Here is a 14,696-nt window from a genome sequence, read left to right on the forward strand (position 1 = left end):
ACGGAACAAAAGCAGCAGACTCACAATACAAGGGGTGCCACACAGACCGACCAGCATACTGAATCTCAATCTTCCCCCACCACCGTGGAACCACAAGCGAGCCGCTCACAAGAGGAACGCACACACCAGACACCCCAGCCCAACACACACACTATGAGTCCAGGCGAAAGCCACCAGACAGTAAACACAAACAAGGCTGACATCGTAATACTCATAGACTCAAATGGGAAATTTCTATGGGAGAAAAAGCTCTTCCCTAGAAGTAAAGTAGAAAAGATCTGGTGCCCAACAACAGACAGAGCCGTGGGATGGCTGACCAAAGCCCGATTAGGCTCCCCCCAACACATAATAATACACACGGGCACAAATGACCTAAAGGCCCAACAGAAAGAGGTAGCAACATCGCTCAGAGCAGTGATTAGGAAGGCAAGCAGTACATTTCCAAACACTAGAATCACTGTTTCCACAATATTGCCGAGAACAGACTTCAACAACAACACAATTCATGAAATAAATGCCAGCATAGCAAGAGACTGCGAATCAAAACACAATGTGCACCTGGCCCAACACCCCACCCTCGATGAGGAATGTCTTTACGACCACGTCCACATCCAAAGGAAAAGAATATCGATCTTTGCTAAAGCCCTGAAGGACATCGCTTTTAACCGGGTCCATACCCAGACTCCAAGAGGACCCCCCCCCGACCACCAGAGATCAGCGGGGTACATATCAGGACCACTACAAAGACCACCACCACACCAACCGAGACCAGAGAGGATCCCCATGCAAAATAACAATATCAGACCTGCACCACTCCTGTCCCACAGGGGAACAGGACTGCTCCCAGCCAGACAGAGGGAGAGATGCACAGGACGTACGCAATACCTCAGACAGAGACAATCCATTAAGAGACAATAAGCAGATGTGCAGCAGCATCTACTTCCGCCTTATGGATCAAGGACTAATTAATAGAAAGAACTGTAACCAAATTGTATTAACTTTTATGGACAACTGAGATGATCTTTTTTCCCCACACTTAGACACGACAAACACGTACCACTCTTTAACCTATCATAGTAAAAGATCAAACTTAACATGAAATCCTTATATATTTCGACCTGGAATATCCAAGGTCTACGCTCTTCGGTGCTAGACGTGAAGAGTAGGACCCCAGAGTTCATAGATGAAACTAAAGATCTAGATATTATCATTTTACAGGAAACTTGGTATAAAGGAAAAGGACACACTGGCTGTCCCCAAGGGTACACTGAGCTGGTGGTCCCCTCCAATAAATTACCAAGTATAACCCAAGGCAGAGACTCTGGAGGCATACTGATCTGGTTTAAAACAGAACTTAAGAATTACATCAAATTTATAAAAAAGGGCGAAAACCACATGTGGCTCAAAATTGAGAGGGAGATTATCTCAAACACCCAAGATGTTTACATTTGCGCACTTTATATCCTTCCAATGGATTCCCCGTACTTTAAAGAGGACACCTTCTCCAACATGGAGGGGGAAATTATCCAATACCAGGCCCAGGGGAACGTGTTGATCTGTGGGGACCTCAATTCAAGAACGGGCGAAGAACCAGACTTCACCAATAATCAGGGAAACAATTACGTATTCGGGAATAACCACTTTGACATCCCTTCCCTTCCATACAGGCATAACTGCGACAAGCAGACAAATACCAACGGAAAACAGCTACTACAGCTCTGTCGAAACCTGGGTCTGTACATTGTCAATGGTAGGTTCATAGGAGACCTCCTAGGAAGATCGACCTATTGCTCACCTCTTGGCTGCAGCACAGTAGACTATATGATTACAGATTTGGACCCATCCTCTTTCAGAGCATTCACAGTCAAACCACAAACAACACTGTCAGATCACAGTCAAATTACTATGTATCTCAAAAAGACAGAAACAAACAACATAGAAACACAACCCAGTAAACTGTACAACACCAAAAAATCGTACAGATGGGCCAAAAACGACACGGAAAAATATCAGAAAACAATTAGCAATGCATCAACTCAAGCTCTCTTGGACACCTTTCTGGATAACATATACACTCACAATAAAGAAGGCGTAAACCGGGCAGTAAATAACCTAAACAATATTTTTGATAATTTGGCAACAAGTGCAAACTTGAAAGCCCGCAAGAACAAACCCAAAACAAAAAACTATGAAAAATGGTTTGACCCAGATTGCCATAACATGAGGAAAAAACTTAGAAAAATATCAAACCAAAAACACAGACATCCAGAAAACGAGGAATTACGCCTTACTTATTGTCAGACACTAACACAATACAGAAACACACTCAGAACCAAAAAAGAGCAATATATTAAGAATACACTCAGCTCCATGGAGGAATCCATTGATTCCAATTGTTTCTGGGACAACTTGAATACACTACACAAAAAACAACACGACGAATTGGCCATTCAAAATGGGGACACATGGGTAAACCACTTTGAAAAATTATACCAGAAAAACACACTAAGGCCAGAGCAACACCAAATATGCAAAAAACTGGAAAAGCTAGAAATGGCCATAAAAGATAACCAAAACCCGCTAGACTCCATAATAACAGAAAAAGAACTTTTTGAAAAACTCAAGGACCTGCAACCAGGAAAAGCTTGCGGGACAGACGGCATACTAAACGAGATGATTAAACACACAGACGACAAAATGAAACTGGCTATCCTAAAACTCTTCAACTTGGTTCTGAGTGTCGGTTATTTCCCTGATATCTGGAACAAAGGACTCATAACGCCCATATACAAAAGTGGGGACAAAGTCGACCCAAACAACTATCGAGGCATCTGTGTAAACAGTAACCTAGGGAAGGTATTCTGTAGCATCATAAACAAAAGACTTATAAACTTCCTTGAGGAGCACAATGTCTTGAGTAAAAGCCAAATTGGATTCCTGCCAAACTATAGACCATCAGATCATATCTTAACCCTACAGACCCTAATTGACAAACACGTTCACAATAACAAAAGCAAAATCTACGCATGCTTTATAGATTTCCAGAAGGCTTTCGACTCCATCTGGCATGACGGTTTATTCCTGAAACTTATCGAAAGCGGGGTAGGGGGAAAAACATATGATGTAATTAAATCAATGTATACAAACAACAAATGTGCAGTTAAAATTGGAGACAAACAAACAAAATACTTCCCACAGGGGCGGGGGGTGACACAGGGCTCGCCAATCTCACCGACACTCTTTAATATTTACATAAATGAATTGGCAAAACTACTTGAACAATCTACAGCACCCAGCCTCACCCTATATGAATCCAAGGTTAAATTCCTCCTCTATGCAGACGACCTGGTTCTGCTGTCACCAACAAAGGAGGGTCTACAGCAGAACCTGGACCTGCTGGAGTCGTACTGCCAGACTTGGGCCCTGACAATAAATCCCCAAAAAACCAAAGTCCTTGTGTTCCAGCAAAGATCCAAACATCAGGGACCCAAAATAAATTTCATACTAGGAACAACCAAAATTGAACAAACCACTCACTACACATACTTGGGCTTAAAAATCAGTTCTACGGGAAACTTCAAACTGGCTGTGAATGAACTGAAAGAGAAAGCAAGAAGGGCTTTCTATGCCATTAAAAAATCAATCCAAATATAAATCCCAATTAGCATTTGGCTAAAAATTTTCAAATCAGTAATTGAACCAATTGCACTCTATGGCAGTGAGGTATGGGGACCGCTAACACAACAAGAATTTGCAAAATGGGACAAACACCCAATTGAGATCCTACATGCAGAATTCTGTAAAAGTATATCCTCCGGACTCAAAGGAAAACAGTAAACAATGCATGCAGGGCGGAACTAGGCCAATATCCATTAATAATCACTATCCAAAAAAGAGCCACCAAATTTTGGAATCACCTACAAATGAGCAACCCCCAATGCTATCACTACGACGCCCTGAAATGCCAAGAGCTGACCATAAAGAAGAATACCCTCAGTCAACTAGTCCTGGGACTCAGTGAAGTAACTACTAACACTACTAACAATAACCAGCCCCAGGACAGTGACAGCGTAACACAAAGAATTCGACCCAACACAATCGTCGCTAAGCAAAAGGAAAAATATCTGACATATTGGGCAGAAACAACAAAAACCCAAAGCAAACTCAATTGCTACCTGGCCCTAAACAGACAATACAACATAGCTGATTACCTGACCATGGTAAAGGATAACAAACTGAGAAGAACCTTGACAAGGTACAGACTTAGCGAACATAGCCTAGCGATCGAAAAAGGCAGACACAGGCAGACCAGGCTGCCAAGAGAGGACAGGATATGCTCTCACTGCAGTCAGGGAGTAGTGGAGACAGAGATGCACTTCCTCACAGCCTGTGGAAAATATCAGGGCATCAGGGAGAATTTCTACCAAAAATTCTCACACATATGCCCTGAATTCCAAAATCTGAATGACAACCAAAAACTCCCATACCTACTGGGGGAGGAGAGAAGCTGTATAACACTGGCGGCACACTATGTTACAGCTTGCCATGAACAGAGGGACAACCAGTAAACTAAGAAAAGAGCATATATAAATAATGCGAATGTATATTTATACACTCAGGGATATACCTGTTTATACACTGTATGAATAGAACTGCGTTTATGTGTTCAACCATAAATGTATTTTGATGCTTTGGCAACATAAGATGTACCTTATCATGCCAATAAAGCGATTTGAATTTGAATTTGAATTTGAATTTGAGAGACAGAGGGAGAGAGAGAGAGAGAGAGACAGACAGAGGGAGAGAGAGAGGGACAGAGAGAGAGAGAGAGAGAGAGACAGAGAGAGGGAGAGAGAGGGAGGGAGAGGGAGAGAGAGACAGAGAGAGGGAGAGAGAGAGACAGAGGGAGAGAGAGACAGAGAGAGGGGGAGAGAGACAGACAGACAGAGAGAGAGACAGACAGACAGAGAGAGAGACAGAGGGAGACAGAGAGAGAGACCGAGGGAGAGAGAGAGACCGAGGGAGAGAGAGGCAGAGGGAGAGAGAGACAGAGGGAGACAGAGAGAGAGAGAGACAGAGGGAGAGAGAGACAGAGGGAGAGAGAGACAGAGGGAGACAGAGAGAGAGACAGAGGGGGAGAGAGAGACAGAGGGAGAGAGAGAGAGGATGGCTTCTAGGATATTTTGCTTGTGAATTGACTATAAAATGGTTCCCAATGATTTCTCAACGGCTGATAATAAAATGGCTGATGTGAATAGCAAGGTGCTTCTGGTAATAAAAAACTAAGGCTGGAATTTTTCGGGGGGTCAGGGGGCACGTTTGGTGGCAGGTCGGCTGGGGAAATGTTTTTATTTGACAGTGGGTAGGAAACCGCTGCCACGCTAGTCTCCCAGATGTCGCGTCTGTCGTCGCAGAACAGACCCGTCACCAAGCGGCGGGGGAGGCAATTTCGATCATTAAGAGATTGTTAAGACGCAATTAAATAGTGTTATAAGCTCAACTTTAGATTTTTAGGGCTCGAATTTATCAATGGGGACATGATGGAGGAGGGACTCCCACTTGTCGGGTTGTAGTCCCGCCTCCATCGACTTCTGGCCAACCCACGCTACTTTCCCTTGATTGACCTTGTTAAGCCCGCCCAGCGGGCTCAGCGGGCCAATTAAGGGACACCTGGTTACTGGTGACGTCAGCGATTGACGTTTCATCTGTCAAGAGCTTTTGACAGATGAAAAATCAGCGTTTGACAGCTCTGTGAAGCTGTCCAACACTGACAATCTGTCTTCTAACTTGAGTCCTTCTACTCAGACTCAGTTAGAGATCTCTCCAGACCAGAAAGCAGAGGCTGCAGCTTTTGACAGTTCAGCGGCCATTCTGCTTTCTGTGCCGGTGAGCTGAGGAACTCCCGAGAACTGAAGGAAGGAAGCCTGCAGGAGAAAGTAAAGGTAAGTAAAACTTTTAAAACACTTTGCACTTACCTCACACTTACCTCTGCACACATGCACCCATCACTCACCTGCACAACGGACATCTCGACCCCTCCAACCCCTGCAGACCGACGGTCCGCCTCGCTAACTTGGCGTGGTTCGGAGCCATCGGGAAGCCCACACTTCAGGGCTAAAATAGTGATTAGGCAAAAAACTGCCTAACTACCTGTTAACAGGCAGTTAATTGGCACTAATCCCCTTCCTGCCTCGGGGAGGCAGCTCCCAGCACAGGTCGGGTACCCGCCTCCTGGGACATTGGCACAGAGGCGGGTTGGGGGCGGGATGGGTTCCTGCCCCCCGATTCTGCAATTTTCCCACCACTCCCGCCTCCAAACCCGCCTCCTCAGGGCTTGGAAAATTGAGCCCTTAGAGTTTGCCCACGGCTTCCCCGCTGATCGGGGCTCACGTCAGGTCAGGAGGGCGGGTGTTGTGTCAGCATGGAATGATTTCTTTATTTGACAGCTGCAAATGTGCTATAAAAGCTCCCACTTCACAGGTCTTCACTTTCCAAGCTCAGAAGCTGTTACTGCATTTGGAAGACAGATTGAGCTTTATGCAGCTTGCAAGTGTTTGGAGCAAACTCTCTATCCAGTGTCACCCCATTGGAACAACCTCTGTCACCATTGACAGATCGCTTCTGTCATCTCAACCTCACCTGCCGTCTATTACATCAGCATCGGTGCACTTGAAAAAATCTCACCTTGGTCCTCAGAATCCCACCATGATCATCTCCAACACCAGCACCACCAACATCAACACCAACCTTCTCCGCAATCACCTGATGCTGCACAGGACACAGGACATCAGCATCCGGTCACATTGCTGGCCGAGAGGCCAGGGATGGCCTCGCCATGGTCAGATTTAATTCACTTGACGCTGTACACCCTGGCTGCCACATGATGCAACAGGTTGGCACCACCCCTCACCAGCACCATAAAGCATCCCTACAATGCCCAAACCATTCCTTTCACACTCATGACCATTGAAGGGGGTACCGTTATGTCTCACCATTCACTGCAACTCACTAAGCCACTTCCAAAGGTGCGCACAAATCTGCCCAAGAATGCAAAGTGTTGAAAATAAAGATTTCAGTGTTTGACAGCACATTAACAGAAACTTTACATGACCATTGGCTAAAACACCCAGGTGCCTACCCTTGTGTGTTGTTAGTTGGTATGATTGGACTAGGATGAGGGTGAGTGTGAGGGGTGGCTAGTGAGATGGGGAAGTGATAATGTAGATAGAGGGGGATGGGTGGAGGTGCAAGGTAAGTTGGCGTGAGTAAGAATGTGCAGGAGTAGGGTAGGGAAGGCAGAGTGATGGTGATGTGATGAGTGGCACAGTAGGATGAGGTTGAGTGTGGCTTTGCAGTAACGTTTCGTGATCTGTTCAGATCATTGAAAGGTTTGCGCCACTGCAGCCTGGTCCTCCTGACCACATCCCTGCTTGTGCCCTCCTGTGCAACGTGCAATCAGGCTGCATTGGTCTGCTGGGGAGGTCTCTTCTGCCCATTGGAAGGGAAGAGGACCTCCCCGCGTGCTGTGTCTCCCTCCATAAGCATATGGGAGAGCCCAGGCAGTGCTTGTCAGTGTTTGCAGCATCTCCATGCTGTGGAATACTGACAGTACAAATGTCAACTAAATTTGGGCATGGTCCCTTTAAGGAAACCAGCTGATGATGCGTCATCAAGTGACGTCATCAGACCTTCAATTGACTGGGAAATGCACTGGGCGGGCTTAACAAGCCCAATCAGTGTAAAATTAATTTCACAGAGCGGGATGGAGCCAGCAGCGGGGTCGCACCCCGCCACCGACCCTGGCCACACCAGACCCGCCTCAGTAGGCGAAATCGCAACCTAAGAGTTTCTGATCAGTGTTACTGTGACACACAGGTTTCCCATTCACTTTCAATGGCCAATGTCCAAAGAGCACTGATCGTAAAACCTCGCCTGGTTCCATTCTTAGCTATCTAATCGTAACCAGAGAATCACCTGCAGTGGCTTCTCTTCCCGCTCCCACATCGTTACCTCTGGTGTCCCCCAAGGATCTATCCTTGGCCCCTCCTAATTCTCATCTACATGTTGCCCCTTGGCGACATCTGAAAACACAGCGTCAGTTTCCACATGTACGCTGACGACACCCAGCTCTACCTCACCACCACTTCTCTCAACCCCTCCACAGTCTCTAAATTGTCAGACTGCTTGTCCGACATCCAGTTCTGGATGAGCAGCAATTTCATCCAACTAAATATTGGGAAGACCGAAGCCATTGTTTTCGGTCCCCGCCACAAACTCCGTTCCCGAGCCACTGACTCCATCCCTCTCCCTAACATCTGTCTGAGGCTGAACCACACTGTTCGCAACGTTGGTGTCAGATGAGCTTCCGACCACATATCTGTGCCATCACTAATGTTGTGTATGTAATATGTGTGCTACTTTGAACCTATGGACAGGACTGCACTACTTGTTGGGCGTAGTGATACGCAGTACCACTCCTGGCCATAGGGGTATAAATAGTACTGTGGGTACTGATCTCCCCTCAGTTCCCGCCTGTGGGCATGAAGTAAAGACCTACGTATAGTCCCTACCTCCAACCAGTAAAGACCTGTTTGAGTTATACGTTTAAGTCTTTGTGTTAATTGTTCAATACAATACACATACTTAACACTGGCGACGAGTCAGGTTCTTACCCTGCGGCAGTTGAAGAGAGGTTTCAAACATCACCACCCCACTAGAAGCGACAGGCTTTAGGACTCTGAAGCCTCCATCAGCGACTGAGCACTGGAGTGCAGCAAACATCCTGACAGCTTCCAGCGACTGACAGAAGTCTTTCTGCAGTTTCCTTGTTCAACCTAGGTGGTGGGGTAAGCCGTGCAGTGTTGGCTGCAAAGACAGGGCTGGGGAAGTTGGAGAAGATAAGGGCGATCGCAATCCCTGATAAGAGCCGTGGTGAAACGCGCGAGCGGGTAAGCCAGAGCCCGGGAGGGAGCGAGCAAGAGCCGCACGAGCGGGTGAGCCAGAGGCCGGGAGCCGCTTCAAGTGCGAGGCACAGCGCGGGCTATCGATCGCGGCGAAGATAAGGGCCGCACTCGGGGGCTGAAGGGAGACGGCGTCGGGGGACGGGTGAAGACCGCCAAGCGCGGGAAAACCGCCATTTGTGGGCGGAGGACGACGGCAAGAGCGGGAAGCCGCCATCTTTGATAACAAGTAAACAAAATAAAATCTGAGAAATTGCAAATCTACAATGCCTAAACACGGGAATATTAGCACCTTTGATAGTGACCTCGAAGATTGGGCCATATATGTTGAAAGAGTAAAAAATTATTGTAAGGCCAATAAAATTCATGACCAAGATAAAACTCTAACATTATTAAATTTAATGGGTGCGAAGACATACGGGCAATTGAAACACCTGTTATCACCAGATGAACCGGCGGATAAGACGTTCGATGAGATTGTTACTGTCCTGAAAGATCACCTAAACCCCACGCCGCTGATGCTAGCGGAACTATTTAAATTTTACGACAGAAGGCAGCTACAGCATGAAAGCAATGCTGAATATTTGCTGGAATTGCGTAAATTAGCGAAATATTGCCAGTTTGGAACGGGACTGACAGATGCACTACGAGACAAATTTGTGTGTGGTTTATTTAAACAGGATACACAAAAGCGACTGCTCGAGGAGAATGAGCTGACGCTTGAGAAGGCGGTCACTATGGCAGCAGCACATGAAGCCGCAGCGAGAGGCACGGCAGTAATGCAGCTACGGTCACCGGAGCTCAGTGCACACAAATTGGGTGTGAGTTCTGGCAAATGTTATCGTTGTGGAAAGACAACGCATGATCAGAACCAGTGTTGGTTTAAAAACCAAGAATGTAGAACTTGTGGTAGGCTTGGACATATAGCTAGAGTATGCAGGTCAGGGAAGAAGACCAGCAACAAGAAGTCACCGCAAGGAAAATACGCAAAGGTACACAAGGTGACCGAACAGGAGTCCGATTCAGACGCTAGCAGTAATGAACTGGCTAGCTTAAGCTGTAATGAACTGGCTAGCTTAAGAGTACTCAACGCTGGTAAGGGTGCAGACCTCCAGACAATTTGGGTCACTCTTCAGATAGAAGGAGTCCAAGTAAAACTGGAATTGGACACTGGATCGGCATTGACGGTCATAAATAAGAAAGATTACGGAAAGTTATTCCAACATATTCCCCTACAGGATACGGGGATTATATTGAAAACATACACGGGGCAAAGAGTGTACCCCATCGGGAAAATAGAGGTTGCAGTGGTCCACAAGGGCGAAGACAGTCAAATAATGGACTTATATGTGATATCTGAAGGAGGTTCTCCACTACTAGGACGGGAGTGGATTAGGAAAATGAATATGGACTGGCATTTCCTACAAACAATAACGAGTGAGAACTCGGTGAAGATAGTCGGCCCAGACTCTGGAACGGATGATGGTAAGCCCAACTCAGGTGCAAAAGACAAAGTTTCAGCACAGAATTCCACTGAGCAACAACAACATAGTTTAACTGTGGATTCTGAGTCTGGCAAGTCTACTGATGTGCCCATTTCTGAGGGACACCGGGCTCGAACTCAACTCCATTTCAAACTACAACAGCAATTAGAACAAATGCTTCGCCGTTGTGAGCAAGAGTTGAATGCAACGAAAGAGTTCTTTGATATAGAGTTGGAGAATCTGGAAAGACAACAGAAGCAGCTGATGGAGAAAATGGAGCAGGAGCACACAAAACGTCTGATGTCAGAGGAGTTAACGGTCAGCCAACTCCTGCATATGCTGAAGGACAGGACTCTGAAATGGGAAAAACTTGAACACGAACTTCAATATTCAAACGAAAGGGGTTCGGAGCTCTCAAAGGTTATTGGAAGAGCTGAGGTGGCAACACAGACTGAGATGACTGCAACAGAGCAGCCCTTGGATGCCAAAAGTACGCTGACTCACGTCAACGTAGAACAACAGACCGCTGAAACAGCTGCTCCGGTAGAGGGATTGAATAGTCCGATCAATCAATCTCCAAAAGAAGTTGAAGTAGTAAAATCTCAAATGAGGTCATTAGTAAACGACTTGCTGAAAACCCAGAAAAAGCTGGATGAAGAGGTACGCATGAAGAAGTCTCTTCAGGAAAGATGTCTGGACTTGGAACAAAAGCTGGCTAACGCCCAGCTGGGTATGGAGGAAATAGAAGACCCTCTCGCTGGCCTAGATCAGGACGACACCGAATATTACTATGTCCTGTCCTGCCCAACTTGTAACTTCGACTCCCACCATACAGAAATCATGGAGGAGCACCGAAAGTCTACGGAACATCGGGAGAAGGTGGCTCTACTACGGAAAAAGGAGGGAGAGAAGGAGGAACTGCGCATGCAGCTGGCAGCTGACAGTGGAGCCCAGAGAGTCTCCAAGAAGCAGAAAAGGAAAAGTCGAAACAGAAGATGACCCATCTGAACCATTATTACCTCTACCAGATCACACATGTGGTCCCTCCGAACGGAGCCAATTCAGTTCGGAAGTTCAAACTGTTAAATCCATGGAAGGACTATTGAATGAGTCACTCCAGCAACGTGAACCGACTCCACCACAGAGATTGAATCTGTGAACTGTTTTCCGCAGAGACTGAATCTGTGATCTGTTTTGACATGAAGTTATCTATGTATCTATGTTATTCTGTTATGTAAACCTGAAGTTATATATGTATATATGTTATTACGTTATGTTAAATGGGGAGATGACTGTAAAGCTAGGAAGGGAGGAATGTTGTGTATGTAATATGTGTGCTACTTTGAACCTATGGACAGGACTGCACTACTTGTTGGGCGTAGTGATACGCAGTACCACTCCTGGCCATAGGGGTATAAATAGTACTGTGGGTACTGATCTCCCCTCAGTTCCCGCCTGTGGGCATGAAGTAAAGACCTACGTATAGTCCCTACCTCCAACCAGTAAAGACCTGTTTGAGTTATACGTTTAAGTCTTTGTGTTAATTGTTCAATACAATACACATACTTAACAACTAAGACCGCCTATTTCCACCTCCGTAACATCGCCCGACTCCGCCCCTGCCTCAGCTCATCCGCTGCTGAAACCCTCATCCATGCCTTTGTTACCTCTAGACTTGACTATTCCAACACACTCCTGGTCGACCTCCCACGTTCTACCCTCCATAAACTTGAGGTCATCCAAATCTCTGCTGCCCATGTCCTAACTTGCACCAAGTCCCGTTCGCCCATCATCCCTGTGCTCACTGACCTACATTGGCTCCCAGTTAAGCTACGTCTCGATTTCAAAATTCTCATCCTTGTGTTCAAATTCCTCCATGGCCTCGCCCCTTCCTATCTCTGTAACTTCCACTAGCCCTACAACCCGCCGAGATCTCTGCGCTTCTCCAATTCTGCCCTCTTGAGCATCCCCAACTTTAATTGCTCCACCATTGGTGGCCGTGTCTTCAGCTGCCTGGGCCCTAAGCTCTGGAATTCCCTCCCTAAACCTCTCCATCTCTCTTCCCTCCTTTAAGACGGTTCTTAAAACCGACCTCATCCGCCCTAATATCTCCTTATGTGGCTCGGTTTCAAATTTTGTTTGACAAACGCTCCTGTGAAGCGCCTTGGGACAGTTTACTACGTGAAAGGTGCTATATAAATACAAATTGTTGTTGTTTGATGGTCCATTACCCGGGTCGTTCCAAAACAAGGTCTCCTCAAGCTCACCATAAAGGTTCTTTGAGTTCGTCTACATAAAGTACCATGTGTGTGCACTGACCAGAACTGCTCTCTTTATTTCAACAGACATGAGTTCTGGAAGGAATCACTCCCTGTATCAGCCTGGCAGAAGCGCCACAGGAAAGATGTACGCCATTGACTCTCGAGTGTAGAGAACACAGGCAGCAGGACACAGATCCAGCAACCACAGGACTCCGCAGCACACTCACTGGGCAAGTGCCGGGAGAGCCACCATTTTACACAGTTTTACAACACAGAAAGAGGCCATTCAGCCCAACAGGACCATGCCAATGTTTATGCTCCACACGAGCATCATCCCACCAAATTGCATTTGGGAATAAAGAGAAAACTGTCTGCAAGGGTTTCAAACACTGCATTTCTTTAATGAATTATTGTGCTCAACAAAGTGATGGGTGTCAGCAATCAAACACTCCCAGGGCAGGTACAGCACGGGTTAGATACAGAGTAAAGCTCCCTCTACACTGTCCCATCAAACGCTCCCAGGGCAGGTACAGCACGGGTTAGATACAGAGTAAAGCTCCCTCTACACTGTCCCATCAAACACTCCCAGGGCAGGTACAGCACGGGTTAGATACAGAGTAAAGCTCCCTCTACACTGTCGCATCAAACACTCCCAGGGCAGGTACAGCATGGGTTAGATACAGAGTAAAGCTCCCTCTACACTGTCCCATCAAACACTCCCAGGGCAGGTGCAGCACGGGTTAGATACACAGTAAAGCTCCCTCTACACTGTCCCATCAAACAATCCCAGGGCAGGTACAGCACGGGTTAGATACAGAGTAAAGCTCCCTCTACACTGTCCCATCAAACACTCCCAGGGCAGGTACAGCACGGGTTAGATACAGAGTAAAGCTCCCTCTACACTGTCGCATCAAACACTCCCAGGGCAGGTACAGCACGGGTTAGATACAGAGTAAAGCTCCCTCTACACTGTCCCATCAAACACTCCCAGGGCAGGTACAGCACGGGTTAGATACACAGTAAAGCTCCCTCTACACTGTCCCATCAAACAATCCCAGGGCAGGTACAGCACGGGTTAGATACAGAGTAAAGCTCCCTCTACACTGTCCCATCAAACACTCCCAGGGCAGGTACAGCACGGTTTAGATACAGAGTAAAGCTCCCTCTACACTGTCCCATCAAATGCTCCCAGGACAGGTACAGCACGGATTAGATACAGAGCAAAGCTCCCTCGACACTGTCCCATCAAACGCTCCCAGGGCAGGTACAGCACAAGTTAGATACAGAGTAAAGCTCCATCTACACTGTCCCATCAAACACTCCCAGGACAGGTACAGCACGGGTTAGATACAGAGTAAAGCTCCCTCTACATTGTCCCATCAAACACTCCCAGGGCAGGTACAGCATGGGTTAGATACAGAGTAAAGCTCCATCTACACTGTCCCATCAAACACTCCCAGGACAGGTACAGCACGGGTTAGATACAGAGTAAAGCACCCTCTACACTGTCCCATCAAACACTCCCAGGACAGGTACAGCATGGGTTAGATACAGAGTAAAGCTCCCTCTACACTGTCCCGTCAAACACTCCCAGGGCAGGTACAGCACGAGTTAGATACAGAGTAAAGCTCCCTCTACACTGTCCCATCAAACACTCCCAGGGCAGGTACAGCACGGGTTAGATACAGAGTAAAGCTCCCTCTACACTGTCCCATCAAACACTCCCAGGGCAGGTACAGCACGGGTTAGATACAGAGTAAAGCTCCCTCTACACTGTCCCCATGAAACACTCCCAGGGCAGGTACAGCACGGGTTAGATACAGAGTAAAGCTCCCTCTACACTGTCCCATCAAACACTCCCAGGGCAGGTACAGCACGGGTTAGATACAGAGTAAAGCTCCCTCTACACTGTCCCATCAACCACTCCCAGGGCAGGTACAGCACAGGTTAGATACAGAGTAAAGCTCCCTCTACACTGTCCCATCAAACAC

At 46.9% G+C, this 14,696-nt stretch overlaps 1 protein-coding gene across 2 annotated transcripts in view; it reads left to right on the top strand.

Moving 5' to 3' along the window:
• LOC147115374 (claudin-16-like) overlaps positions 1-13,082 on the top strand; it is a 52,508-nt gene extending 39,426 nt beyond the window's left edge. For both annotated transcript variants that reach the window (XM_085989404.1, XM_085989403.1), the window contains one exon: positions 12,790-13,082. In XM_085989404.1, the coding sequence (XP_085845530.1) occupies positions 12,790-12,875 (86 nt within the window). In that variant the 3' untranslated portion in view covers positions 12,876-13,082. The remainder of the gene's footprint in view (positions 1-12,789) is intronic.
• The last annotated feature ends 1,614 nt before the right edge of the window (positions 13,083-14,696 follow it).

The sequence above is a fragment of the Somniosus microcephalus genome, chromosome 6 (genome assembly GCF_052327205.1).
Source record: "Somniosus microcephalus isolate GS21.2 chromosome 6, FLI_Smic_1.0, whole genome shotgun sequence".
Lineage (NCBI taxonomy): Eukaryota > Metazoa > Chordata > Chondrichthyes > Squaliformes > Somniosidae > Somniosus > Somniosus microcephalus.